This window comes from Polistes fuscatus, unplaced genomic scaffold (assembly GCF_010416935.1).
Source record: "Polistes fuscatus isolate 324 unplaced genomic scaffold, CU_Pfus_HIC Scaffold15, whole genome shotgun sequence".
Classification (NCBI taxonomy): Eukaryota; Metazoa; Arthropoda; class Insecta; order Hymenoptera; family Vespidae; genus Polistes; species Polistes fuscatus.
This window is the reverse complement of record NW_025113053.1, coordinates 700,405-728,387: the sequence shown is the minus strand read 5'-3', so window position 1 is coordinate 728,387 and position 27,983 is coordinate 700,405. Positions and strand designations below refer to the sequence as shown.

The 27,983-nt window shown below is 35.2% G+C and overlaps 4 protein-coding genes across 7 annotated transcripts; 1 reads left to right on the top strand and 3 right to left on the bottom strand.

Annotated features, from left to right (window-relative positions):
- Window positions 1–1,536: 1,536 nt before the first annotated feature.
- On the bottom strand, window positions 1,537–15,394 carry LOC122514516 (AP-2 complex subunit alpha). 3 transcript variants are annotated; one of them, XM_043631396.1, is made up of 14 exons: window positions 15,194–15,394; window positions 8,564–8,651; window positions 7,724–7,935; window positions 7,436–7,629; window positions 7,111–7,342; window positions 6,902–7,010; window positions 6,167–6,810; window positions 5,964–6,095; window positions 5,683–5,880; window positions 5,265–5,599; window positions 4,916–5,184; window positions 4,699–4,843; window positions 4,407–4,614; window positions 1,537–4,331 (listed from the first exon to the last, which is right to left on the bottom strand). In XM_043631396.1, the coding sequence occupies exons 1-14, from the start codon at window positions 15,278–15,280 to the stop codon at window positions 4,254–4,256; spliced, it is 2,931 nt and encodes a 976-aa protein (XP_043487331.1). In that variant the 5' UTR covers window positions 15,281–15,394; the 3' UTR covers window positions 1,537–4,253. The 3 variants fall into 3 exon arrangements, with proteins under 3 accessions (XP_043487331.1, XP_043487332.1, XP_043487333.1); XM_043631397.1 differs by lacking the exon at window positions 15,194–15,394 and adding an exon at window positions 9,431–9,565; XM_043631398.1 differs by lacking the exon at window positions 15,194–15,394 and adding an exon at window positions 8,835–9,004.
- On the bottom strand, window positions 9,808–10,751 carry LOC122514518 (thyroid transcription factor 1-associated protein 26 homolog). Its single transcript, XM_043631401.1, has 3 exons — window positions 10,605–10,751; window positions 10,360–10,507; window positions 9,808–10,259 (listed from the first exon to the last, which is right to left on the bottom strand). The coding sequence occupies exons 1-3, from the start codon at window positions 10,723–10,725 to the stop codon at window positions 9,995–9,997; spliced, it is 534 nt and encodes a 177-aa protein (XP_043487336.1). The 5' UTR covers window positions 10,726–10,751; the 3' UTR covers window positions 9,808–9,994.
- Window positions 10,939–23,536, top strand: LOC122514517 (heat shock protein beta-1). 2 transcript variants are annotated; one of them, XM_043631399.1, is made up of 6 exons: window positions 10,939–11,034; window positions 11,116–11,466; window positions 11,540–14,084; window positions 16,615–16,731; window positions 17,590–17,776; window positions 23,011–23,536. In XM_043631399.1, exons 3-6 carry the CDS (start codon window positions 13,900–13,902, stop codon window positions 23,203–23,205), a joined length of 684 nt encoding a protein of 227 aa, XP_043487334.1. In that variant the 5' UTR covers window positions 10,939–11,034; window positions 11,116–11,466; window positions 11,540–13,899; the 3' UTR covers window positions 23,206–23,536. The 2 variants fall into 2 exon arrangements, with proteins under 2 accessions (XP_043487334.1, XP_043487335.1); XM_043631400.1 differs by lacking the exon at window positions 16,615–16,731.
- Window positions 23,537–24,254: 718 nt separating this feature from the next.
- On the bottom strand, window positions 24,255–27,010 carry LOC122514515 (nischarin). The gene is made up of 3 exons (XM_043631395.1): window positions 26,609–27,010; window positions 26,091–26,403; window positions 24,255–25,998 (listed from the first exon to the last, which is right to left on the bottom strand). The coding sequence occupies exons 1-3, from the start codon at window positions 26,734–26,736 to the stop codon at window positions 25,033–25,035; spliced, it is 1,407 nt and encodes a 468-aa protein (XP_043487330.1). The 5' UTR covers window positions 26,737–27,010; the 3' UTR covers window positions 24,255–25,032.
- Window positions 27,011–27,983: the final 973 nt, after the last annotated feature.

Here is a 27,983-nt window from a genome sequence, read left to right as displayed (position 1 = left end):
ATTTAGAAGATATTTAGGGGGCGGCAAACAAAAAATTCTAAAACGATGTAAATAAGGACCCTTCTATATATATATATATATATATATATATGTATATTGAAATTGGATAATGCCAAGATTCACCCGGTAAACGTCAACACGTACCAAACACTTCAGTAAAAGACCGAATATTTGAATTTATTCAAACAAATTAATATTTGTAACAAATACTATGAACATGCAGCAGTCTTGACATTATCCAATTTCGGTCTTTCATGGTAACACACACATACACACACATATATATATATATATAGGATTTTTAATGAAATATATTTCGTTATATTTTTCTTCTTTTTTTTCCTTTTTATCGTTAGCCTTTTATATAGTTTGGCGTACATCTTATATTGGTCTCCGTCGTATAATAGCATTTTTTTTTCGTGGACCCATTTGCGTTTCGGAGTATTTGGCACGGCACGTCACGGCACCCATTGACAATGCTCTCGCTAACGCATTACAGGCTGATGCAAAACTATCAAAATGATGCTAAACAAAAGAAAATTGTCAAAAAACCAAAACAGAAAAAAACATCCAACGTATCTTCGTCTCTTTTGTTATACTTTTTTTTTATATACGAAATAACATTATTATCATCATTATTATTATTATTATTATTATTATTATTATTATTATTATATATTTGTTCAATATAATATAAATCAAAGTCTTCTCTAAAACAATATGTATACATATATATATATATATATATATAACTAAAAAATATAAAATAATCAAATATTACAATAAGCGATTCGCGCTCGTTATTATTTTTCGTTCTTCGCCAGCAGTGCTCGTGGAAGAGGGATAAAATATATAAATTAATTTTATAAAGCTAAAGGAACCCTACGTGTTTTTTTTTTTTTGTTTCATTTTTTTTATCGCATTAAGATTGAATTTGGAAAAAGAGAAAGTACCGATTTTTCCATGTGCCCCTATTTTACGTAAATAAAAAAAATGAAAAATCTAATCAAATGTTTCTCTCGTGTATATATATATATATATTATCGTATATACCCGCGCACGCGAAATTCTCTCACGTACACACACGCATCCATTCGGAAACTAACAATAAGACATTAAATATACAATTATCTCGAATATATATCATCATTCATCTTAATTTTTGTACCGATATATATATATATAACAAATAAACGAACCTCTACACGCTACTTTCAATTTTTGCATAATAAATTTTTAGAAATGTTTTTTGTTTTCATTAGTGGTTCACTTGTCCAAAAAAAAAAAAAAAAAAAGAAAATAAGAGAGCTACTTTTTTTTGGTTCTTTTCTTTCGTCGTCGATTATTTGCGATATTAAAAAATCCATGACTGGCGAATAATATATAATATAATCGTTCGATCTCTTATTCCTTTCTCTCGAGCAGAAAACGAGTATTTATTTTTCTTCGTTGGAACACAACTTTTTGAAAAAAAAAAAAAGAAAAAAAAATAAGAATAGAAGATAACAAAAGAGGAAGAAGTAGAAATGCTCGAAATTAGTAATGAGATTCTGCATGGATATATTTTACACATATATAACACATTGAATACTACTTTAATTGGATGGGATAGGACGTGTATCCCGAATTCGCAAAAGACAATTTCTAATTTTTTCCGTCTTCAAAACGGACTTTCTTTCGTTTGTTTGTTTGTTTGTTTGTTGTGTCGCAGTTAAGCTATCTTCGCAAAAAAATCGCCTGTAATACTTTATTGTCCACGATTATATATATTTAATTATTCTTTCTTTCTTTGCATTTTTTCCTCTCGGTTTATCATCATCATCATCGTCGTCATCGTCGTCATCATCATCATCATCATCATTCCGATTATCGGCTCGAAATTTGTACAGGCTTTTTTTTTTTATATTATTTTCATATCCCTTTTAAGATATTACTACGCGACGTAAAATATGTGTGAGAAGAATTGTAGGCATCTTTTTCTTTCTTTTCTTTTTTTTTCTTTCGATTCTGTAAAATACGTAGACCCCCTCCCCCTCCCTCTCCCCCCGCCGATCATCAAACGCATTTAAATCAATAACTTTGATAATATATTATAAGTTAACATTCACATTCAACAGATATGTATCTATATACCATTGTACAATATAATAATGTGTGGACTTATTATTAAATAAAGAGCAAAAAATATATATATAATATGCATAAAAAAGGCATATTTGGAGTGCCCTTTGAACGAACAGAAGAAGTAGATGCAATAGGAAAAAATTTGATGATGGAATCCTAATTGGAAAAAAAAAAGGATAAGGAGAAAAAAAAGAAGAAGAAAACTACTAAAGGAATTAATCAAAGAAGTTTCCTCTCGAGGCTACGAGTACTGCGATCTACATATCTCGCGAACAAGCAATCCCGCATTAACGGTAGTATTGCTTCTAGAATTATTATAATGAAAATTACTTATTTACAATTGAATAGAGCTTTACAATCCATCTGAATTAATTATCATCGTCTTTCGTAAACTATATATCATGTCTCAACGTCGCTTTAAAGCTGCATTTTGCTTTTCCTTCCTTTCCCATTCCCCCTCCCCTCCCCTCCTCCTCCTCCTCCTCCTCGTTAATCATTTCTCGTTCTCTCGTTCTTTCGACAATATATCGTTTTGTCACATATTCTTCATATATGTCCCACAATCACGCGACAAATCTTTCCTATGCATTCAGCAGTGCATTGTAAATATCACCTGTACAATGTAATCACACACGGCTTGCGTCTCTATTACATATGTTACTAATGAAATATACATCTCATATAAAATTCGTTAAAATTAATTAAAGATCAATCTCTAGTCATGCTTACATGGAAATTAAACTAATTCATCAACGCTCTCGATTATTCATCAAAAAGGATCATCACGGAGCCCCACCACATTACGTTCTCGACAAGCATCATTTATCAATATCGACATAATCGTATTATCTGCTTTTTCTATTACATGCAATATCGTTGGGGGAATTTACCAGCCATGGATTTATCCCGCGAAACTAAGCAGAAGAATAGAGAGAGAGAGAGAGAGAGAATATTATAGGAAGCAGAGAAAAAAGAGAATTGATTATAGAAATCTTCTATCACCGAGCTTCTTTTAAATATAGGAAAAATATCCAAACGAATGAAACTTGGATGATCTAATTGTCCTAACGCAACTACAAACCTACTTACTTAATCTTTGCATGATGTCATTGCATAAGGATGAAAACGAGATTAGAAAGAAAGGTCTGAAGAAACTCGGAAGAGAAATGGTAAAGGCAAAATGGACACAACGCGATATAGATAGTTCTTAACGAGTGATTGCATAGAATGGCACTTGCGACATATGAGTGCGTGTGCTACGAGAAAACTGATATGTTGCGTTAAACAACGCTGCTACGATATTATGCATATATCGTAAAATTATTGAGGATTATTTTGGATTTCGTATGATGCTCGTTATATAAAAAAACGTATACCGCGCGCATACTCGCGTTTTGTTTTGTACGGCACGAGTGTCTGTCACACACACACACACACACACACACAGAGCAGACAAAGAACAGACACGCATCATAACAGACAGAAAATATAAATGGAACCAAGACGCTTTCAAAAAGAAAACGAAATGAAAGATCGGTGCGAATAATTATTTGCTTCCCTTCTCTGCTTGACAAAATTCGAACCCAAAAACGATTTCGGACGTTGAGAATAACGTCTACGAACCCGACACGTGGAATTAGAAACTAAAGGTACATACGTTTACGTCTGTGCCGGAATGCTGAGTCTGATAAGATGGAAACGTCGCGTAGAAACGATAGACAAAGTACAATGATACCTCTTACAGTACATATATCATTGAACTTTTGTTTGTTCGTCTAAACTTTTGTTTCTTTTCTTTCATTAATCTTTTATATTAATCTTACGTCCTAACGCTAGGCTGCTTAGGAAACCTCGTAAATTCTTTTCTTAAAACCATCTTCTTACGTGCCACCAAATATCTCTTGAGAGCATGATTTTCATGGCGTTGAATATTATAGCAATCAAAGATGTCTATCCGTAAGCTTGGGTATGATCGCACACGCTTCTTAACGCTTAATTATCAGTATTTTCTTTTTTCTGGCACAACGCGGTCGACATTTGGGATTATTACAAAGCGTTATCGTGCCTTCCCGCGACGTGACCATGAACTAGCTTCCTTCGTCGCTTCTATACACGCCTGCTAGGCCTTTTTAAAATTGATCCACTAGCAGGTCGCAGATCTCAACGGACATGGATTCTTTACTCGAGCGCACCGTTAATCGGAACATCTGAACAAAGCGTATACGGTCATTTGTATAGTGACTAATTCAACAAAGGTTTAGAAAAATATCACAAAATATTACCTGAGCCTGTTTATTCGGTTCAAGACGTAATAAACATCCAACTTGTTGAGCTCTCATGTGAACGATACCCGCGCAAACGAAATTGTCGGGATTTGGATCGATTCCATCCAGCAACTGCATTCCAAATCCTTGCAATTTTGTACGAACTTGAACCAAATCCATCGGTTGTTGCGCTTTGAATATCTTCTGCGAACGTTGTTGATTCGCTCTGAAAATATACAAATATTTGCTATATGTTCGATACAATACAACGGTTTTCTTTTTTTTCTTTTTTCATTTTAAATCTACCTACCCTCCAAGATTCTTCCATCGTGCAAAGAAAGATTCTCCATTCATCTCTGTTGGTTCGAAGAATTTATTTATCGTTAATGGTAACTTCATAGTAATTTTCTGTGGTACGTTGTTGTAAATAAAAGATATAAGCATACTGGGTGTGTCTGAAACAAAAGCAAGGTAAAATCATTAAGATTTCTAATACGGTTAGATATAAAAATAATAAGTTTACGCACCACTGTAGTCATCGATACATTCAGCATTGATCATCTGTTGAATTTGAGCACCAGCTTCCAAGACAGGATCGACGGGTTTAACCTGGACAGCCAACTTTGCTTGATTCTCTTCCGACCACGATAATTGTGGTTGAAAACTATGTAACGCGTATTGAGTTTTATTGCCGTAGAAAAGACCAACGCGTCCTAGATTCTGCCGGAATTCGGATTTAACTCCGATTTGAATCAAATCGTTCTCAAAGAGTACTCCATTGTTTTTACAAACGAATCTACAAGCCGATCATAAGTATATTGATAATTGATATCTCATTACTCTATACGAATGATGATTTTTTTTTAAATAACTCACTTTTTAGGATTGTACATATTTTGAGTACCGTTGGTCGCACCAACTTTATTTGGCATATTGTATATATCACCTAAGACGTCCAGAAGAACACCGGTATTGCTTGTTGGCTGAGACGAAGGTGGCGTCGACAAACCTAACAGATCTGCAGAAGTATTGTTAACTGCGGAAACTGCTGTAACTGATGGTGCTTCTGTGTGATGATTGGTGTTTGGCGCTGGGCTCTTGCTTTCCCTTATTTCGTTCTCCGGTACACGGCCAGGTTTCTTCTTCTTTAAAACTGCGAGAATCGAGGATTCTCGTTCCGGGAACGCAGGCATTTCTTCTAGTACAGTTGCCTATTTAATTTCACGCAAACATTTATTATTAAATTTTAAATTTAAATGAAAAGGAATATACACACGCGCATCTTTCAACATACCAATACATCGGTAGAAGCTATTATGCTTAATTGCAAATATTCCGATGCTCTTTGCTGAAGTTCGGCATCCGCGCTACGTAAGTTGCTGTGTTGTCTAAAAACGTCCTGGATTTGGGTCCGTATTTCGGGGAAGAGATTAACAAACTTGATGTAGGTAGATAGCAATAACGCTCGTGTCATCGGGGAACACAAGTGATACTAGAATAGACATGGATATGTTATCAAGAAGAAGAATACATATTTTATAATATAAGGAGAAAGAGAAAAAAGAGTTAGAGTACCTTGGAATGTAATAGTTGAAATTGTACGGATGGAGATGAGCGCTGATCGCCAGCAATAAGGTTACCAAATTCTCCTAAAATGTATCCGCCGACTTTGACCATGTTTTCGTGACACGCCGGCGCTTGCAGAGCCTAAAATGTTTCTTGTCAAAGTATCGTGTAGAAAAGATCAAAGTAGGAATAAGAAATAGTTCGATATATACCTCAAAAACAGTTTTAGCGGCATATCCTTGTACGTCATCTCTGTTAATGACAATCTGTATAACTCTATACCAGACTTCTTCCGAGACATAGTCACCGGCTATCCTGATCAGATTTAGGATAACGTCAACGTACCAAGTATAATCTGTAGCATATTTCTCCGCTAAAATGGCTACCTTTAAAACCATTTCCTCTCTGATAGAATAATCCGCAGTCTCGAGATAGTTCAACATTTCTTGTACTATTTCTTCCGCATTACTCTTATCGCACATGGCATACAATAAGTCTACCGCTTGCTGCCTTACTGACACATCTTTTTCCATCTTCATAGATAATATCACTACTTCTTGATGTTTCTTCACAGCTTCGTGAGAAAATTCGGATGTGGCTAAATGGCACATAGATTCCAATGCCAAATAACGTAGATTCGTTTCACGATTTGATAAAAATTGACCCAATTGATTGCACGCGCGTACTAATAAATTTGGTTCACTGTCATTATGAATAATTAGACTAATAGCCTCAAAGAGAACTGCGTTCTTTGCATTAGAATGTTGTACTTTCTTTGATTTTGGTGGTTCTTGAGCTTTATTTAATATCGTTTCCAAACACTCGTTTAATCTTCCTCTGACTCCTGGATCTTCAGCTAAATATACAAATACAATTGTTAATAAGGCCATATTATAAATAGGAATTTCTTTGTAACAATTTGTCAGAGAAATTAAATATTTTTCTACCTGGTGGCGTATAATTTTGTAACAATCTTAATAATTTAACAGACAGCCACGGAGCTGGCACGAAATAATAAGTATAGTCTTGTAGATCTGTGTAATTTGACGTTACGATCTAAAATTATAAAAGAGAGAGATTCGTTATAATAATAAAGAATTAGTTTGATTTATAATAGTTGAAGGAGAGACGAGCGAACTCTGTTTGAAATACATACTCTGCTTAATCTGGAAACTGCGAGACTAACACAGCCTTTGTATTCGTCAGGATTTCTCTTAACGAGTGCATCTATCAACGATGCAGCTGCGGTTACAACACCAAGATGTTGATCATTCAAAAGATGTACTATGCGAGATGTCCATTCTCCGCTAGGAACAACGTCAGGGGCAGTACGTAATAATCGCAACAAGCACAATGCTGCGCTTTGCTTAACTACATCCATTGTATCCCTGAAATAAATAAAAAAAAAAAGTATATATATATACTTGTAATCCCATAAGCATGCGATACAACCTAGAGAAGAATGGAAAGTGCCTACTTACCCCGACACAAGTAACTTTGGAATTTCGTTGCCAAATGCTTCTGCCATTTCTTTGCTACCAATATTAGCGATGCATTGCAACGCTAGATTTACATGGATTGGATTGCGAGACGCAAGATCATTTTTTATACTTTGGATTATTAATTTAATGAGATCACTATTGGTATTTACTAAAACTGATATAAAAAGATAACCCTGCAAATAATACATAAATATAGATAGAAAATATCACTTATAAAGTATTCTTATATTTAAATGTATATATATATAGTAGATTAATGCCACTTACAATTTGTTTTTCCGAATATTTATTAGAGGAAAGCAAGTTAACTGCTTCCATGTGCCCAAAATCGATATCGTGACCGAGCAAGAAAATAAATAGAAGCTTGCACACATACTTTTTCTTCTGATATCCATCCAGTGTCTTATCGCCTTTAAACTTGCTGCGAATATTTGCCAATTCCTTGTTTATTCTTTTAATTTCTGCCTCTTTACTTTTACCTGAACAATTATTGCATTTTTCATGACATACATGCTTTACAATTAAAACAAAGATCCGTTTTATTAATCTTTTTTATAATTTGGCAAAGATTTAAAAATGATATATTTAATTAATGAAACTTTTGGACACACATAATGACTACATAGACATTGTATTGTCATATATATATTTTTTTTTGAAAAGCTATAATGGCATTATGCCATTTGGCTGCTCATCAAGAGAGCCAAATATTGATTTATTTACAATCGAAGCTTAAGCCACTAAATTTTGTTAGACAAATGAAAATTTATAATACGATAAATATATTATCATTGATTACTAGCAGAAGTAAATAATAGAACATCCTAATTTGTTTTTAGGGCACATTATATCCTTCCTAAACATTATCAAAATCTTTTTATGCATCCGTGTTTAAAAGCAAAGCTATCAGTAAGATACTCTTATATCGGTTATATCAGGACTCCGCCCCCTGTCTCTTTACACATTTTATACGTCATATAAATTTCAATGGCATCACATATCTCAACAAGCGCACCAATAAGGACAGTTTTAGGAGAGATATTCCATTTTTATTCCTAATCGTATTCGACTGTTAAAGCACGAAAATATATTAATCGTTGAACTCACAATTCCTAATGTCTGAAATAAAGACGGCTAATCCTCGCATGCCATCACCTCTAACAGCCGGCATCTTGCCTCCTTTTGCTTGAACCACCTGTAAAGTCAAATATATCGCCGATGAGTATTCTTTGAGAGAAAATATCTGATGCGGTGTGTTCATTCGCTTCGCATGGATAAGACAAAAATGAGAGAAATTAAAGAAGATTAGCTAACTTTCTATTCGCTCTATGATACCAATTAATTTCTAGGCAATAAATAAAAAAATACAGCTTCATACCTAATAAGAAAAGTATTCAAAATAATATGTACTCTCTCTGATTTTGACAGTAGTATCACTCTCGTTAGAATCTCACGTACTCAATAAAAACGATTGGCGGACAAAGGGAGATTCGTAAATCGTCGCGGTATCACTAAGAGAAGGAAGAGGAGGAAGAGGAGGAAAAGAGAAAAGGAAGAAGAGGAGGAAGAGCGGCGGAGGTGAAGAAATTGTGTCGCGAACGAAGTACGACAACGACGTCGACGAAAAGGACGAGAATAGGACGAGAATAGGACGAGAATAGGACGAGAATAGGACGAGAATAGGAGGAAAGAGAGAGAGAGAGAGAGAGAGAGAAGAAGAAGAAGAAGCAGGAGGAGAATAGAATCGTCTGACGTATCGATCGAAGGAGAAAGAGAGTAAGAGGAGTGTAATGTAGATATTTCGGCGGGGAAGAGAGACCGGAGGCAAGCTGTCTTTTACTCGACGCGCGGGGTAACGAGGATATCTGCCGTACGGGATAAAAGTTGGCCCGTCTTGGAAGAATCTTCGATAAAACTCTTTTGAACGATCTGTCAGATGAAAGATAGAAATCGTTTAAAGGAAAGAATACATACCGATCTGGGTTAAGGACAGCGTTCAAGCGCGGCTCGGTCGCGTAGTGCACGGTGAGCGTGAAACTATTCGCGAGTCGGTGCCAAAGATTTCGTGGCTGTCGCCATTTGCAATCGTTCACTGGTTGACGGCTCGACGGTAAAGAACAACGCGCATGCGCTCTGGTACGCGCGCGAAAAAACTTTATTCTTTAAATCGTTCGAGCGCGCGCCACTCTTTTCTCTTCTACCTTTCTAATCGATTGGTCGATAGAGAGGAGGACGTTCCTCAAGTTGCTCGATCGATTATTTCTTTTTAAGCTAATTATTTTTCTTTAAAGATAGGTGCAACCGTATAAAAACTATAGGGAGTAATGTACAAACAATTATTTCAACTAGGGTTAAGTTCACATTGTAGTCACTACGTTCTAATCAGCCGCTCATTATTTTATTTCTTTTTTATTATTTTGTACATCCATGAAAATAACGTTTAATGAAAATAATCTACGTACGAGCAAATTCAACTCGCAACAGATACTTGCATCTAAATATATAATTTAGATTTAAATATATTTTTAAATTTATAATTTACATAGTAATCCCGTTGTTTTTATCTTGTTGTATTTTTTGCAATAAAAGTTCTATTCTCTCCTTCATCACGGGCTGACCCTTCTTCGTTTTCTTCGATAACTTTTTATACTTTTGCATTTTTTTCTCCTTGTATTTCCGTAAAGCTTCTTCCTTTTCCGTTTTTATTCTTAACATTTCTTCTTTCTTTCTTTTTTTATCTGCCTTCTTTTGTAAGTACGCACTCCTCGCTATGTCAAAAAAGTTGAGACTTTTTTTTGGTTCGCTAATGCAATTAATAAAACATTAATAGATATATAATTCGAAGAGCACGTTGGTTGAACTTTGAAGAGTCGTTGACAATTGTTTACATTTAATGATCTTACCTCATTTCAATTTTAAATTCAGATTTATTCTGCTGACCATATTTATTCTGCTGATCATATTTATGCAGCTGACCATATTCATCCATGTGATATTGTTTATAAATATCACGTAATATAGCTAACGTTGTTCGAAATTGCCATTTATCAACTATCAAAAATATAACACATCGAAAGCATTAGAATCTAACCTAAAAATAATTTACGATCGCTAATCACGATGACTTATAATTCTTCCATTTTCTTACCCTTATTTTTATTACTATACTTCTCCATTTTATATTTTTTAAATATTTTTTCACTTTTTGATATTCTTGAATCATCATTAAGCTTATATTTACTTTCAAACGTTTTCTCCTGTCGCTGCATTGCGTCGTTTTTTATAACCTATGTAGATATGTATCCTAGTTTGACCAATTCCCAATTTATAAGTACCACAAATTGCCGTCAGAGGGATTAAAATTGCGACAAGTGGCGCCTCAAGGGGCAACTATTCAAATGTCTTATTCTTATTTGTGATTTTCTACAAGTACATTGTCTATTATCATCGTTATCTTATTCAGGAAGCTCCGGAATAAGCTCTAATTCGATGTAATCGCTCAATCTCGTCTCCTTACTTTATTCAATTTTATTAGATTTCGAGCCATTGCGCATTCGAAGATTATTCCCCGTTCTTAGGTTAGATTATTATTTTTTTCTAATATAATACTTTCTTTTTTTAATTCATTTCATGTTGTTATTTGTTCCTTTCTATTTCAGAAGAACAATGAAAGAGTAATAATTCTCAAGTAGAAGTACCTTTATAAAAATGCTTTCAATCGTTACATCATCGAATGAAGAAAGGTTAAGGTACTTGCGATACAATGATGCATTCTTGGCAACAATCCACCTTTCGCATTAGCACGCGCGCTAATATAAATACATGTTACATGTATTATCTAGAAAGACGACAATTTATAGGTAAAAATAATAAAATAATGTTGATTACACAAGGTATTTGTTGCAACGCGCAACACCGATGTCTCTCGTTCGAGCAACGTTAAGAAAAAAAAGAAGATAAATAGAAATAACATTGTTGAGAAGGGTTCGCTTAAAGTGTTTTACCTTTGAGTAAGAATAATAATTGTATGAAATCTTTGCGATAAAGGATAACTCGTATCTAAACGAAGTTTAACCCTTTCAGATGGAAATGGGTACCTGCTGGTTACCAGGAATCATTTCTTTGGAAGCGATTAAAACGTCAAATGTCGAAGGATTTCGTTAGACATTATGCTCAAGTTTGGTACGTCGAAGAAAAGAAGGAAAGCAACTTCGTGGAAGAGATAGCATCTCCTCGGTACGCGCCGAGAGTTATTAATAGCTAACCAAATCCGACACAGCCCTAGTATCCGAGGCCAGAGACGTTCGAACGAATTCTTTAAGCGTTCAACGAATCTTTCTCTCTCTCTCTCTCTCTCTCTCTCTTGACCATTCTTTAACGATTCAATGTCGAGGATAGGAAGAAAATAGGACGGTTTCTAGAACTGTTTGTCTTATCTTCCTCGAAGAAGGAAGATCTCGGTCGCGATAGATAATAGATCTCGTCGGATTGAACGATCTCGTATGCCAATTCGATCTCGATAGACAATTTGTAAACTTTCTTCACAAAACCCTTACAACTAGATACGGTCATTCGTATCATGTGTAACGAATTCATGCTCTGTCCATATTAGGGACGTTGCGACTCGTTCTATCGATCAGCGTAACCCCCACATAGATGACGTCATGCGAGTCAAGTTCCCCCACGCAGAGAAAAGACAAACGTTTGAAGATTTTGCTAACTATGTTTAAAAGAGAGTGAGAAAAGAGAGAAGTAGAACCGGTTTGCAGGTCTCTCTTTTCGAGCATTTACTTTGGACCGCAAGCTTCGAAGATTCTGACATTGACACAGTTTAATCATCGGCCTTCCTTTTCTCGACGACTTATTTCTTCTTTTAGCGACCTTATCTGTGCGATGTAGCGTAGTCGCACGTTATATATGACAACACGTTTATAATGTCTACGTTGGTCGACGACTTACGTCATCTGTGACACGCATTTTTCAATTTCAATCAAATTAATCAAATCTTACTTCTCCAACTGATCTAGTAATTCTTAATCGTTGATTTAGATATATATATATTTTTCACGTTAATTATTAAACGGTAGAATTATATTATCTAGGTTCGTTAATATCGAACCGAAAGCTTTTGATAGACCGCCGTAGTCTAGATAGCCAATTATCAGCGTGAAAATCGAATTATCCGCGACTAAATCTCGTTAAACTCATTCACGTTTCGCGGGCGAATTGCCAAGGAATTCGAATGCCGAAGGAAAAGCGATGTAAAAATATTTCACGATGTGTTTCGAAAGAAATATTTTCGTTCGAATGAATCGATCTTTAGTGAATAAGAGAGCCTCTTTAATATCTGACATCGTTTTACCGCGGACTGGCACAATCACCTCGGAATCGAATCGATTTTTTAAAGAATTGCGCGTCAGCACCCGATTAGAGAACATTATTTATAATTTCTATTCGTTATTTCCTTCTTAAAAGGGCTCTTCAATAAGGAAACGATCGTAAGACGTATTAGTCATCGCATTTCCCTCGGTATTCAATGAGTGTTTTATCTAATTTTGAGACGATGTTTCAACTACGCCTACGATAATCTACTTATTTACGTTCTGCATTCGCATCTTGTTTTTTTTTTTTTTATATTAATAACAATCGATTGCAAAGTATATATTATTAATACATTAGGGTTGAGTCATAAGTAACTTACGTTGCAGCTAAATGACCAATAAATGAATATAATTATGTTATTTAACGAAAGCAAAATAAATGTCTAATAAAAAGAAAACGAAAGTTACTCGTGACTTAATCTAATATATTAGCGCAAAAATATGCATCAGGGTTGCGTCTTTTATGCATCCATTTGAAACGCAATTTTCTACTAATTAAACAAACAGGATGATTAATTACAGAAACGTTAATCTTATCTTTCGGACAATCGAAATTTGAAGTAAACTTTCGAAACGAAATGTGGTTTAAATATCGAGCGCGTCTAACTTCGAGATATATCGATATTCGATCGGTCGAGGCGCGTGTTAGCGAACGATCATAGCCGAGAGTGGGCGAACAAAACCGAAAGGAGCCGAACGTCTCAATGATCTTCGCGTAACTATTTAAGGAGTTGGGAGTAAGGCGCGCTCATTCCTAGAACAAACGTCGAAGGGTACGGTTTTTGATTCATTTTTTTTCATTCATCGTTGCTCGCGATTAAAAATTGAAGTTTTCGTAACACGTGTGAATCTCGATTATACCAAATAGCATCTTTTTTCGAGTGGGTCAGTGAAAGGGAAAGAAAGAAAGAAAGAAAGAAAGAGAGAGAGTAGAGGATAATAGAAAAAAAAGATAGAAAAAAGATAAAAAGAGATAGAAATACCAGGAAGCAAGGAGTAAGAGAGAGAGAAAGAAAGAGAAAGAGAAGATTATAAGTTTTGTGTACACGGAACGGAGAAAATATGGCCGATAGTGGAATTAAGCGCAACATTCCCATCAAGTTGGGTGACTTTAGCGTCATTGACACCGAATTTTCCAACATAAGGGAACGTTTCGACGCCGAAATGAGGAAGATGGAGGACGAGATGTCGCGATTCCGCAGCGAACTCATGAATCGCGAAAGCAATTTCTTTAAGAGTACCACCAGGTAAGTTTTTACCGTAATATAATATTATATTAATAATTATCCTATCTCAATTTTTTTGCGCGTATACTTTGTATTCTATATTCTACGTTCATTTGAATATTTGATAATTTGACACAAATAAGGGAATTGTGAAAGGGCAGCGGTACTACGGCACGCGCGTTCACATTTATAATCTAGATAGATCTAGATTATAACATTAATTTATGCTCTTGTTTAAAATACTTATCAATGGGTCATAACGTTGCGAGAGATAATTCTCCGATAGAGATAGAAACGGTCAAGGTGTTTAAATAAAGACGAAGCAAAAACGATACTTTTTCATGTCACGCGTGCAACTCGTAAATACGAACGATAATAATAAATATTTACTGCGTTAGGTGATCGACTATTATTACGTATTAGCATTGTGTCGCGATACGATCACGTTTTCTCGTTAAAGCTCAAACGCGATTGGTCAGAATCGTCGAGAGATCGGTACGCATTTCGATTCGAAGATTTTTCACTCGTTCTTGTTTTTTTTAAATATCAAATGACGTTCGATTTTTCGATCCTACTATCGCGTTCTTTCTCATATACTCTTTCTCCTCTGCAATGCTTACATAGGTCGGTACGTTCCAGCTATTTTTAGATCTTCCGTCACTGCATTCGAAGACGCAACCCAAACTCAGCTTCACGATTTTCAATCTTGTATTATTATACGGGAGAACGTGGGAGCTATCTATAGTACACACGTGTGAGAGAAAGAGAAACAGAGAAATAGGGCGAAGGGAAAGAGGACACGAACAAAAGACGCGTACAGATGTCCTCCCTTTTTCTACTTTAATGTAAGACGGATCGATACGCGCGTATGTGTGTCTGTGTTGGATGACGAGACAGTCATTTGTAGGACAATATTTTATAGCGAATCGTTAAAAAGACTCGCTCGCGTGTCACCAGTTGTAAAATAAATACACGATTGATGTTAAAAGTATTATATACCCTCTTGCGATTAACTACAAATGGATTACCTTTTTAACGTAATCATCAAAATCCCATTGGCAAAAAAAAGGAGCCTTAACTAGAAGACTTTGCATAATACATTAAATCGATGGATGAATGAATTTGATCACCTTTCGCGAGTCCCAGGTGTGCCTGAAGAGCACTTCCGTTGTCGAATGCATCGTTTCTCGCAAGACGGGTCCCGATACTGAAGTCATTCCTCGGTTGGTTTGTCCCTGACAGTAGTAACACGTTGCATGTTCATCACAAATTTTTTCCCCCACTATCTTTTCGTACGATCAAGCATCGGGAGTTGCTACGACACACGCTGTCAGGATGGACCGATTATTACGCGCAATAGTTTTAACGCAACCTTGCAATTTGACGTATGCGTTTCGTGCTTATCGAGTACACGATTACGTACGACAATTTATTTTTTTCTATTATACTTATTGGTTTACCCGACATGATGATTTTCACCCAACGCGACGAAGATCTTTATCCTCCGAGGCATAAAACCGTCATCAAGTTACGGTAGGTTATCAATTTTAAAGGACGAAAAAACTATAAGAATGTATATCGCGTTTTAAGGTTGAGGCTTTGAAATCGATAACGAATGCATTGTAACCTTTTCGCTAGCTATTTTTCCATTAAAAAAAAAGAATCGTTGAAAAAAAGTCAAAGTAGTTCGCGCAGGCCGGTAAGTTCGTTCAAGTTCGTTCAAGTTCTAAATTGCTAAGTGCAACGTGTTCTAATTGTGCTTCCTTTCAACGTCTGAGCTTTCATTGACGAGCCGTCAGAAGTTAACCCCGGCTTTTAACAATTACCCCACTCGAGTAACCATGCACGATGCGTGCCGAAGAAAGATTAGCTCGCACGAACGAGTCCTGTCTAACTATACGTAACTTCCTATAGACGTGTTTTCTCTTGATTTTCCTCAATGAGGGGGTAATGCCTCTACTTATCTTACCATATGTATATATATAAAAGATATTTCATCCTACTCTCGTTTAGGGGTTTTCTTATTTTAAGAAATATCGAAAGAATTTGCTTAAAAGTACGGATCAAAGATAGTTCGATATCGATATCGAAATGCGTCCTCGACATCGTCGATTCTCCTATCGGATTTTGAAAAAAAAACAAGAGAAAAAAAAGATTAGACGTTAGATATCATCTCGAACGATACACCTAAACTCGGATTATCATTCGAAAGTGTTCGCGAGAGATATTGCAATAACGCGAGAAAGTGCGATAACCCGCAATAACTTGGCTCTACTGACAATCCAAAAAACTCGAATAAAACAAATAAAAAACAAAACTAACCCCAGCAACGCCGTCAAAATGACAACGATAAATATTAAAAAAAAAAAAAAAAAGAAAAAAAAAAGAAACCACGCTATTAATTAATAATCTTCCCCACTTTCCGTTCCTTCATTTCCCTTTTTCTCTGACTCTATTTTTTGTCTTGCTTTATTTCTCCATTTCCGCCTGAACTCTATCTGCATTGGCACGCGTTGGGTGACTAACAACGACTACAACAACGAATGCGAAGTCGGCATCACACGAGCAGCAGCGAACACAAAACCTCGACGACCTCGAAGTTGGATGGTTGGGACAAGGCCGACCCTACGGCATCGTCGGCACGATCGGCGTTCGATAATTTTAAAAGGTGAACTTGCTTCGACGACAACAACGACAACGACAACAGCAACAGCAACAACGACGACGAATGCATCGCCTAGGCCAACGAAAAATAAAAGAACCATTTGATGTCACCCATACCACCCAGCTACACTCGTAGAAACCTTCATTCCCGTTTCTTAATTCCTTCGCTTATCCAAAGCTTGCTCGCAAACTTCATGTAGAACGTAGTAGAAACCTAATGTATTTATTAGATTGTACTTTTTTAATAGCATGTTCGTCTTAGCGTTTTATTTCTTATAGTAATAGTTTACCGCGTTCACGATCAATTTATAGATTCACGATTCGTTCGTCACGTTTGGAAGAAAAAAATCCTCAAGAAAAAAAAGGAAATTATTTTTCTTCCAATCCGTTATATAGATATATTAACTATTCTGTTGGTTTATACGTTCACCAATGGTACTTTGTCTTCGTTTTTATCTTCGTTTTCGTCTTCGTCTTCATAGCACAGTGATCGTACATTGGTCAATTAGGCAGGCAAGTTGTACATCTTCATCTCTCTGTTTTTTTCCTTTTGCATTTTTCCCCAATGTACGTTGCATTATCATCGTAGGTTAGGAAAATTCATAAATGCGAAGATCGCTGTCCAACTTTGGCGAGCCTGATCGAATCGAAAAACTATTAAAAATATTTCCGAACAAAATGTTATTCTTTCTTATTCGCTAAATGATGTCACGAGTCAGTTGGACAGTTGAATCTGATGAAACTTCAGCCAAGTAGTTTTGTTCTACTCGTTGTTCGTTTTTCTTTTCTTTTTCATGACGTTATTTATAATACGATCGATTAATAAGATTCTAATCGTTGACTTCGTTTGATAAAATTTCAGTACGACGACACAACAGAGCAGCCAGAACAGCTCGCTGAGTCCTCAACATGATTCGACTTGGTTGGATGGTCTTAACAGTCCTCTCATACAGGACGAGGGTGACAGTAAAATGTTGAAACTACGATTCGACGTGTCTCAATACACGCCCGAAGAGATCGTCGTCAAGACCGTGGACAACAAACTATTGGTGAGTTTATCCAGCCGTATTTTCGATCTAAAATAATCTTCTTAGGGTGAATCCAAAATTCGTGCGTTTTATTTATTATAAACGAATAACGAGGAGAGGATTAGTTTTTGTAAAATTTACTTTGGACAATATTCATTGAAAAAAGAATCGCACGAACTTTTGTTTCACCCCAATAGTTTTAGAAATGAAAGAACTTCGACGTGAAAAATGATGCTAGGCTGACTCATGGATACCGGCGCGAATATTTTGCGCAACCCTGCTGCAGTTTGGCAAGATGCAAATCTGGTTCAGTGTTTTTGCGCAATTGGCGCCAATATTATTAGTTTGGCCAATTATTATTAAAACCATATAGCGCGTCCAATTGTTTATATATTAAACGCGTTAGGCTAGTCGTTATATTTTGGAATACTTTGGAGGAACATTTTTCGAGATCTTCGCGAACGACCTGGAACGTTCTAATTACATTTGCTTACGTCACTTCCCGTTCGGGGAAACTTAGGAGGTCGCAAACTTATGCTTTGCGTTAGGTGTAGATGAGGAGTACAATGCGTGTAGAAGAACGAACGATACTTTGTTTCGTTACATACGCTAATTATATTAGAGCTTATCTATCTAAACGAATACTCTTGAAAATATTCTTCTGGTCATAGAAGATGATAGAGATTTCGAGATACGAAAAGACGGTTTTCTTCTTCTTCTTCTTCTTCTTCTTCTTCTTTGGCCGACGTTCTCGCTGAGGCTTAGGATAAAAATAACCGCTACCAAAAATATATTTTATGCCAACCCGTCACGGCGAAGAAACCAGGATAATATTCGACCATTATACGAAGAGTTACTTCTCTACTAAAATATTAGAAACAATTGTCGTTTACTTCTTCTTCTTCTTTTATATTTTTTATATATCTTTCTTTCGATCTAACATTTTTTCTATTTTTTTCTACCGTGATAAGAGAATGAAATTATTTTCTTATTCTTCTATCATTCATCTTAGAACGTATACGCGCATGCGATAAGATAATAAGAAATTATTAAAACAACCAAATGATCGATTCTCCTCTATCTCGAGTTATCTTATTTATAAAAATAAAAAAAATAACTAAAAGCTAAGTAAAAAAAAAAAGAGAGAAAGATAGACGTTTCGTTCTTACGATTAGGGGAAAAATATAATACGATGCCCTTATGCAAACCCACGAGACCAAGGTGGTTTTCTTATTTTAAAATAAGAATCTTTCTACATTTTGTATACTTTTCATTAAACGCAACGATATCGTATCTTTTTACATCGAGTTACGTCATCCGTCATCGAAGCCAATTCATCATCATTCCTTTTGTAAATGCAAACGAGAAGGTGCCCAGTCGAGCTTTGGATAAAAACAAAATGGCCGTTCGAAATCGATCTCGCGATTCGACAAACATTTTCATCATTTTCTATACGCGTCTTCTTAAAAAGAAGGGGAGAGGATGGATTGCATACTCGAAAGCAGATTGCTGATTTTAATCGTGGTCAAGGACCAATTTATTCAGGTTGAAAAGGCCTCGGACAAAGAACGCTGTCCTTAAAAGGCCCCTTGTGTTGCATATCAAGGACGATTAAACCGAGCGTAATCGCGGATAAGTAGTTCATTTTTATTTTGCATCGTGATCAGGAAAAGCAAGAATACTTTGAATGTGTCGTTTTTCTCTAGAAATAGGAGATAGAATGAAGCGAAACAGAATTATCCGAGTCGCGAATAAAAGATAGAGAAGAAGGGACGGAAATATGTAAAGAGAAACTCTCGCGATGACTCATCAATGTGATCCGTATTTAGTTACTTATGTAATTCCAGCACGTCTGTGAACCCAACCAAGATATGTTATATATTTATTACGCTAGTTTACGCGCGTATTTTAATGCGTTAAGATTAATATTTGAGAAAAAATAGAGCTGATAAAAAGATTCTAGTTATATATTTGAAATCCGTATAACATACGTAGTCGGGAGAACAGCTACAATTTTTCCGGCAACAGATTTACGGTAAACTAGTGTGTTATATATATTTATTTATATTTATATTATTTATCTACTTTTTTTCTTTTGTTTTATTTTATTCGTTGATCGCGATTACGGTGTAAAAGATTAAATTAATTGTTTCCTTTTCTATCCGAACGTGTATACTCAAAATAAGACGAAAAATAATGACTTGAAATTGAATCGAATCGAATGGAATCGATTGAAATACGAAATCAAAACTGAACGATTAAAAGTATGATACTGGTATATAGTGCGATAGTTGGTAAGACGATATTTAAGTGGAGGATGAGCTTAAGTTACTAGGTTTCACCTAGTCTAGTAACTTGACGTTTCCTCTACATTTATTCCTTTCTAGTTGCTAACTTCTAAGATTACATTTAACGTAACTCTATTTTAAAAATAATGAAGAACAAACCGATTTTAATTCGAGTCGAATGTACAGGTGGGGAGGGGGGTTCTTTTTCGATTTGTTTTAACGAACGAAAAAGCGACGAAAATAGATCGAGAGAGAGAGAAAGAGAGAGAGAGAGAAAAGTCAAATTTAAAAGTAGAACGTATTCTTGCGCGAAGACAAGGTGAAGGCTGCGTTCCTTGGCACCAGATTACTTTTAGAGAACTCTAATCGCGAATTGGTAAGATTAGTTAGCGTCCTTTTATATAACAACACACCCGTTAGAGAGGAAACATTATCGCTTTGTCCTCTCGAGCGTGTCCTATGCACCTGCATTTTTTTTCTATTCACTTTGAACCCACTCCTTTTCTTTTGACGAGAGATAAATTTCATCACCCGGCACACCTCCTACCGAGTCATTGTTTTTCGATCATCCTCTTTTGACCGTCATCGAACCGAATAATAAATGAATGTTCATCTTCTAATCGAATTCTTTGGTTCGACACGCGTAGAAAAATTCATTTCCTCGTTGAAGTTATTTACTCTTCGGAAACTTTAGCAAGAATTGACTATACTTTATTATAATGAAATGCGCGTGTTTTCTATACGCGTCGATGACGTCGCGACAATAACCGTGAACCGATGACATAATCGAAGATTTGCAGGATACAAAGATCAGTAGCGTTGCACATTTTGTTTTCTTTAAAGTTAAATTACGTAGGAAATATTGTTAATCGTTTGAATTGCGAAGAAAGTTTTCGAGCAAGCACCTTTTTCGTATATTCCTCGTATATCGATTCGAGCCATAGTTTGCTTGGGTCGTTTCGGCTTGGGTCGCGTTGACTCGGCCTTCGTCGGTTTTCTTTCTTTCTTTCTATATATATGTGTGTGCAGTTAAACCTTGGATTGCGAGTAACGTGGTTTACGAGTGTTCCGCGAGACGAGCAAAATATGTTAATTTGATGAACGAGCATGATGCTTGCAATCAAGTAAAAACTAATTAGCCAATCATTTTATCGATTAAAATTTCTTTTTAAAATTTTCCGTTCACTCGTGAGATTGTATCGAAACCATGGTCCCTATGGGCCCTGGGCAAAAGAGGAAGAAGAACGAAAAAGAAGGTATTAAAAAGAAAGAAATAATCACGATAGAAATAAAGAAGGAAATCATCGAGAAACATAATCGTGGTATGCGTGTAGCAAACCTAGCTAAATATTACAACAAATCAACGTCAACGATTTGTACAATATTGAAGAAGAAAGAAGAAATAATGGGACTGGATGCGGCTAAAGGTGTTACGAGAATATCGAAACAACGGCCACGGGTTTTGGAAGATGTTGAAAAATTGGTTTTACTGTGGATAAACGAGAAACAATTAGCAGGTGATATTGTAACAGAGAATTTGATCTGCAAGAAGGCTAAAGTTTTGTATAACGATCTCGTAAGTAAACTGCCAGGTACTTCGGTAGAAAACGAAGAAAGTTTCAAGGCCAGTAGGGGATGGTTCGATAATTTTAAAAAACGTAGTGGGATTCGTACCGTTGCGAGACATGGCGAAGCAGCGAGTTTCAACTCTAAGGAAAGTAAAATGTTCGCTGACGAATTGATGGATCTGCATCGTGAACAACAACAACAACAACAACAAGAGATTATGGAAAATATTTTGTCCGACGAGGAAGAGGATAATACGACGGAAGAATCCCTCAGTTCAAATAAAATCAGGGAGATGTGTACAATCTGGGAAACGGTGCAACATTTTGTTGAAAAATATCACCCAAACAAAACTTTAGCGATACGAGCAATGAATCTTTTTAACGACAACGCAATGTTACATTTCCGTCAAATTCTCGAAAAGAGGCAAATAAGTTAGGTTTCTTCTTACATTACCATAAAAAGAACATAATTCGAATGAACCAATAGATAATAGTGCTTTCGTTAGTAATACTGAAACTTGTTCCACGCGATAACGTTACTCCTTTGCACCCCTTTCTCATCTTTTGTCTACCAATCACGATTTTTTGTTTAAAGGTACAGCGTGAATTAATTTTACTTATTGTTAGTATATTTTATATTTTATATCATTTTTATATGAATAAATAGAGTTATATGGAACGAATTATTTTTCATTATTTCTTATGGCGAAATTCGCTACGGTGCTTTGAATTGCTAATGCATTTCCGGAACAAATTATACTTGCAAAACAAGGTTCCATCGTGTATATATATGTGTGTGTGTTCCGAGCTTTCAGTACTTTTCTATTCTTTATCATTATTTTTTTTTTTACATTGTATTTTTTCTTCGTCCACACATACTGAAAATGAAATAATTAGATAGATAAAATATATGCTCGATCTGGTGAAATTATCTCAGCATATACTACTGACCTACGTTCCTTTCATGCAAGTAGATTCTTAGAGTACATAGTTGTTGGTCAGCCAACGAGAATGATTCATTGTCACGACGCGACACGACAAATAGGTCAACCATTCCTCGCGAATCGTCTAGCTAGCATTTTCCTCGCAAACTATTTATATCAAGCTTTTTAACAACGAGGCTATATCCCATAAAATAAAACTAAGAGAAAGAGAAAGAAGAAATATAGGTCGAAGGTGTGTTTAGCTTGTCGTTTAGCTTGAAAGGACTAATAAAGCAAACGTACTATAGAAAACTATACAGCGATCCTTTATTACCGATGTCACGCAATCCCGAATGCAGAAACATTTTCTCTATCGATTTATGTTAATCTACCTTCAAGATTTGTTTTTTTTTCTTTTTCTTTTTTTCCTATCCCTACAGTTTCGTTGGATAATATAAATGATTATGATTTTTTAGGTTCACGCCAAGCACGAGGAGAAAACCGAAAGCAAATCCGTCTACAGGGAATACAATCGTGAATTTTTGCTGCCCAAAGGAACGAATCCAGAAAGCATCAAGTCGTCATTGAGCAAGGACGGTGTTTTAACCGTTGAAGCTCCTCTACCGGCTATTGGTTCTGGCGAAAAATTGATTCCCATCGCGCACCAATAAAAATTCTTCCATCCATCCCCCTCTCCTTCTCTCGTCCCAAATTCATACGACCTATTATATTATCCCAAAAGAGCTTTCTTTAAAAAGCTTTTTTCTTCTTCCATACCGAACAACAAAAAGAAACGTTGCGAAAAATAAAAAAAAATAAACACTCGCCACCTTTCTACCCCTAAAATATAACCCCAATACGATTCAAAGTCATCTGATTTTTTTAATACTTTTTTTTTTATCAACTTCAATGATCAAGAAACAAACGATTCGACCGGACGCATAATCTTTTTTCGATGAATTTATAAATGTTTTCTTAAAGAGAAAATATATTTGCGCGCAAGAACAAAAAAAAAACAAAAAACCGAAAAAATAAAAAAAGTGATAGAACGTGCAAAAGATAAAAGATATCAAAAAGTATAGAGATAATAATATTACTAATTATATTATATATACACACGCGCACTCGCACGCGCACATATATATATATTGATATTTGTAAAAAAAAAAAAAAGAAAAAAATGTTTTTCATTTTTACGCGTAAATTGGATTTCTTTGTTTGATACGATATTATACATTTGTAATACTCTGAGAAATAACGCATTAATTGCTTAACGTGAGAGAGATATGCAATGCCTTTGACAACGTATCTCTTTTTATTTGACATTATTTTCTTGATTGCGTATATGTACGCACGTATCGTCCGTAATAACCCGCTTCGAAAGCATTGGTATACGTGTTGTTTTTTAATTTTGCACCACCACCACGAGCTTGTACATGTAAATGGAAGATGATCGATTTCTCGTATCGATAACTTATATACTTGTTAGTTTAGATGTACGTTGAAAAGACCGTAACAACGATGCTTAACGTAATTTAAAGTTTATTATGATCAATTATTAATTATTATTTATGAGTATGTTAATCGTCGAAGGTAACGCAAGAATATGAAAGTTTCGATAAAAATAAAATTATCAAAAAATAAAAAAAAAAAAATAAAAAAAATAAAATTAAACACGCACAACGAATGTAGTAAGTGATATATTTCTTCTTCTTTTTTCTTTTTTTTTTTTTTTTAACATCTTTTATTTAACAAAAAATATTCTGTCACTTTGTACAGAGAGTATTTGTATATGCGAATATAAGTATATTCTTAGTACCATCGTACCATCCTTAGATAATTCTTACACTGCCCCTTTTGCTTTTCTTCCTTTTTCTTTTCTTTTCTTTTCTTTTTTCTTTTAAATAACACCTTAAGAAATACATACTAATTTACATCGTAAAAAATAACAATATTAAACAACGTGATAATGATTGATAATGTCCAGTAGAACGTATTGAAGAAACGAAGATGGTTACGTTTGATCATCGATAAAATTAGCTAGACACGTTTTCTCCAATAACTTATGCTACCATTTATTATTTCGCGAGTATTACGATACGAATGATAAGAGATACGTTTTTTACGCCTATCCTATTTATTTGATTTTTTCCATTCCTGTTATTTCTAATGCTTACAGACGATTCGAATTGACTTTCTTTCTTGCAGTGATTTTCTTCTTTATCTATTTATTTTGATTAGAAAATAGAGAATCTTAGTTTGATACAGACCTCTCTTTCGCTCCTACTTTTTGGCATAGTTATCTACAAGATATTTTTTACATCTAGACATAATAAAATAACATATAATAAAAAAATGATCGAATTAAATTATTGATTAAAATCGACAATCGTTAAAGAAATTTAGTTAAGTGAAATAAAAAGTAAATGTCAGGTCCTAGTCGGGTCAATTAGTTTCTCTCGATAAATAGCGTATAGAAATGTAGAAATGTTTTGATTTCATAGACCCGGTATCTCTGCAGAAAATAATGGCGCATCAGCCGCCGTGAAGGTTGGAGATTTTCCCTCCCTAGCAATGCGTAACGCTTGATGCACCGATACGGTATCCAGCTCCTTTTGATTAGGCTTTTCATTGTCGAGACAAATATCAATAGCCCTCTTTCCAAAGGGCTCCAACACTTTGACTCGGTAATCGACTATAGTCGATACAGGATTCCCAGTCAATCTCAAGTCTTCGAGACAAGGCAAGTGACCGATATTTTTGACCTCTTCGATTTTCTCTATACGATTGCAACTGACATCGAGACCTTCCAAAGAGTACAACTTGGAGAAACTAGCCAACGAGGTTAATTTATTTTGCGACAAATCTATGTAGACTATGTAACCTAGTTTAGTATGCAAATCATCGGGCAAGCTAGTAAAGTTATTCGACGCCAGATAAATCTGAGACAATCTTGGTAATAACGTAACGTTGGATATCTCGGATAAAAGATTATTATTTAAAACGAGAACTTCTATGTGAGGCATCAGTTTGATAGCTTCGTCTATGATTTCTATTCGATTGTCACTGAGATCTAAGTGAGTTACCTTTAACCACACGTGAGAATCATTCGCGTTGTTTATATGCTTGTGAACTTCCTCGCACATTGCAAGCTCGACGATATTTCGTAGCTTCGTGTTCGTAACTCTGAGAACTTTAACGGTATCTCGAACGTTTCCCATATTATAGATCTTATCAACGGGATATCGGTCTATCGTTAATTCTTCGATATTTTTAAAACTCGACAACTCAATGGATAAAGAGGAGGAATAGATGTTGCTATTTTTATACGGCTCGGTACTACCTAAGATCGTCAAATTACTCAAATGACTGTTAAAATCCAAAACGTGACTAAAGTCATACTTCTTGTCTACGACCTCCATGATAGGGCACGGATGTTTTAATCTTTCGCTGATCGCATATAACTGAAAGAGTAAGTATATTATAGATAAGTTTTATTTATCGCTCAAACTTTATTCCTGCAAATACGTTAAAAGGAGAAAGAAACTTTACTTACTTCTACCGGATTAAACTTGTAACTTTTAGAATTCTCTAACAAGTTACAACCTTCGGTGAACAATTCCAATGCCATACTTTGCAGTAGAAAGAATATATCATAGATGTGTAGATCCAAGAAGACGGCCAATTCCCTGGGCATAGCTTTCTTCAAATAATTGTACACGGCATTCAAGTATTTTTCCAAACTGATCCTGCGCTTCTCCACGAAGGCTTCGCATTTATTACCGATTAGTTTCTTCGGTGGTAAGATATCCTTTTCCACGCAGTGCTCCGTAACCAATTTCTCATGAAGCTCAACAAAGTCGTTGTACCTTTTAAACGTAAACTATTATCTTTAACTTTGCAAACATTTGTAACATAAAACATATCGCTGATGCGACATCTAAAGGTGCAACTTTAAAGGCAGTCCGATGAAGACAAATGTGAAAAGAAATATAGACAGACAGACAGACAGACAGACAAACAAACAGACAGACAAACAGCTATGCGCTCTGCTCTTTACATTTAACGCTTTACCTGTGTTTCACAGTCCACTTGACGGAAACTACCTTAACCTCGATACAGTAATAAGTGATACCGTCCAAAGTGTCAACCGATGGTATTTTGATATTAACATTTTCTTGATTCAAAAGGAGACACGCCATTACATTTGATGAATTGGACAAAGTTCTTGTTCAAAATGACGTTTAAGTTGATTTGATTGAGAGGTTATCTCACTCGGCCGGACTGAAATCACTTCGATATCAACCACGCTATTTCCATTTATTCGAATAAGATACACTTTACGTATCTATAGGCCATTTTACTTGCATCTTATTTATCTAACGCACACGCCTTTTTACGATAAATTCTCCTCTCCACTCTCGTTTTGCACTTTAGCGTTCAATTCATCTTTGACAGTTGTGTAAAATACACCCTAATATTACTTTCATTAGTTACGTCATCATGGCGGCAAAATTCAAAACATCTTATAGCATATATACTATGTTTTTTCATTAATTATTTTGTTACCAAAAACGTGAGTATACTCACAATCAATATAGAAAAAAAAGAAAGAAAAAAGAAAATGAATGCATAAAAGTTATTTAATACCAATCATTTAAGGTGCATTAGAAATAATCCTTTTCTGTGAAACAAAATAAAATAAAAATTATATTAAAACAATTCCTGTTTGTACGATATGATACCTAAAAAATATAAAAGTTATTAAAAAACATTATAAAGTAATTAGTTTCTATAGATGAAATAGATAAAAGGAACCAAGGAAAAAGGAAGAAGGATATGATATTAATTAGGGAGTTCAAAGAAACTAATTACAATTATAATGTTTGTCGTAAGCGGTCTTTGGCTAGATTTTAATTGCAATGGAATGTTTAACATATAAAATATGTTAAACATTATACTGAAAGTAAAATACCATTGCCCTGGTCTAACCACGAGGAGGTAACCGCTTCTGAAGACCCGGGATGTGCATCCTGAAGATGTCCTCATCCGAATTAAGTCGAAACCATAGAAAATGAAAGTCCTAAGAACGTTTTTTAATGAGCCCCACTCTTAGGCCCCACCCTAAGAGTTTTATTCGGAAAATCCTTGCAATTATTATCAAGAATAAAGAGAAAAATGGAATACCAAATAACAAAATGATAAAGACGGAGTGAAACATGAATAGAATTGATATAACATGGAACCTGTGAACGAATAAAATACATCAAAAATACATTAAAAATAATTATTACATGCCTGCGATGCTAAGGGGAGAAGAATAAATAGATTAAAATTATACATTTAATTATACAAATAATTACCTTACACTATACTTTACTATGAGTCCTCCTGTGGTCCTCGGCTGGTCCTGTTTTAGTCCTGTTTTGGTCCTCCTCTAGACCTCGTG

Bases quoted from the DNA above. Each gene is read 5' to 3' on its own strand.
- LOC122514516 (XM_043631396.1), bottom strand. From the start codon at position 15,280: ATGACTTCAGTATCGGGACCCGTCTTGCGAGAAACGATGCATTCGACA. The intron at 6,096-6,166 runs GTATATATCGAA...GAAACATTTTAG, and splicing joins CCGCTAAAACTGTTTTTGAG to GCTCTGCAAGCGCCGGCGTG. The intron at 5,600-5,682 runs GTATGTTGAAAG...GAAATTAAATAG, and splicing joins TAGCTTCTACCGATGTATTG to GCAACTGTACTAGAAGAAAT.
- LOC122514517 (XM_043631399.1), top strand. From the start codon at position 13,900: ATGGCCGATAGTGGAATTAAGCGCAACATTCCCATCAAGTTGGGTGAC. The intron at 14,085-16,614 runs GTAAGTTTTTAC...ACGAATGCGAAG, and splicing joins TTCTTTAAGAGTACCACCAG to TCGGCATCACACGAGCAGCA. The intron at 16,732-17,589 runs GTGAACTTGCTT...ATAAAATTTCAG, and splicing joins GCGTTCGATAATTTTAAAAG to TACGACGACACAACAGAGCA.
- LOC122514515 (XM_043631395.1), bottom strand. From the start codon at position 26,736: ATGGCGTGTCTCCTTTTGAATCAAGAAAATGTTAATATCAAAATACCA. The intron at 26,404-26,608 runs GTAAAGCGTTAA...TACGTTTAAAAG, and splicing joins AAGTGGACTGTGAAACACAG to GTACAACGACTTTGTTGAGC. The intron at 25,999-26,090 runs GTAAGTAAAGTT...TTACTCTTTCAG, and splicing joins ACAAGTTTAATCCGGTAGAA to TTATATGCGATCAGCGAAAG.
- LOC122514518 (XM_043631401.1), bottom strand. From the start codon at position 10,725: ATGCAGCGACAGGAGAAAACGTTTGAAAGTAAATATAAGCTTAATGAT. The intron at 10,508-10,604 runs GTAAGAAAATGG...TATTTTTGATAG, and splicing joins GTATAGTAATAAAAATAAGG to TTGATAAATGGCAATTTCGA. The intron at 10,260-10,359 runs GTAAGATCATTA...TAATTGCATTAG, and splicing joins GAATTTAAAATTGAAATGAG to CGAACCAAAAAAAAGTCTCA.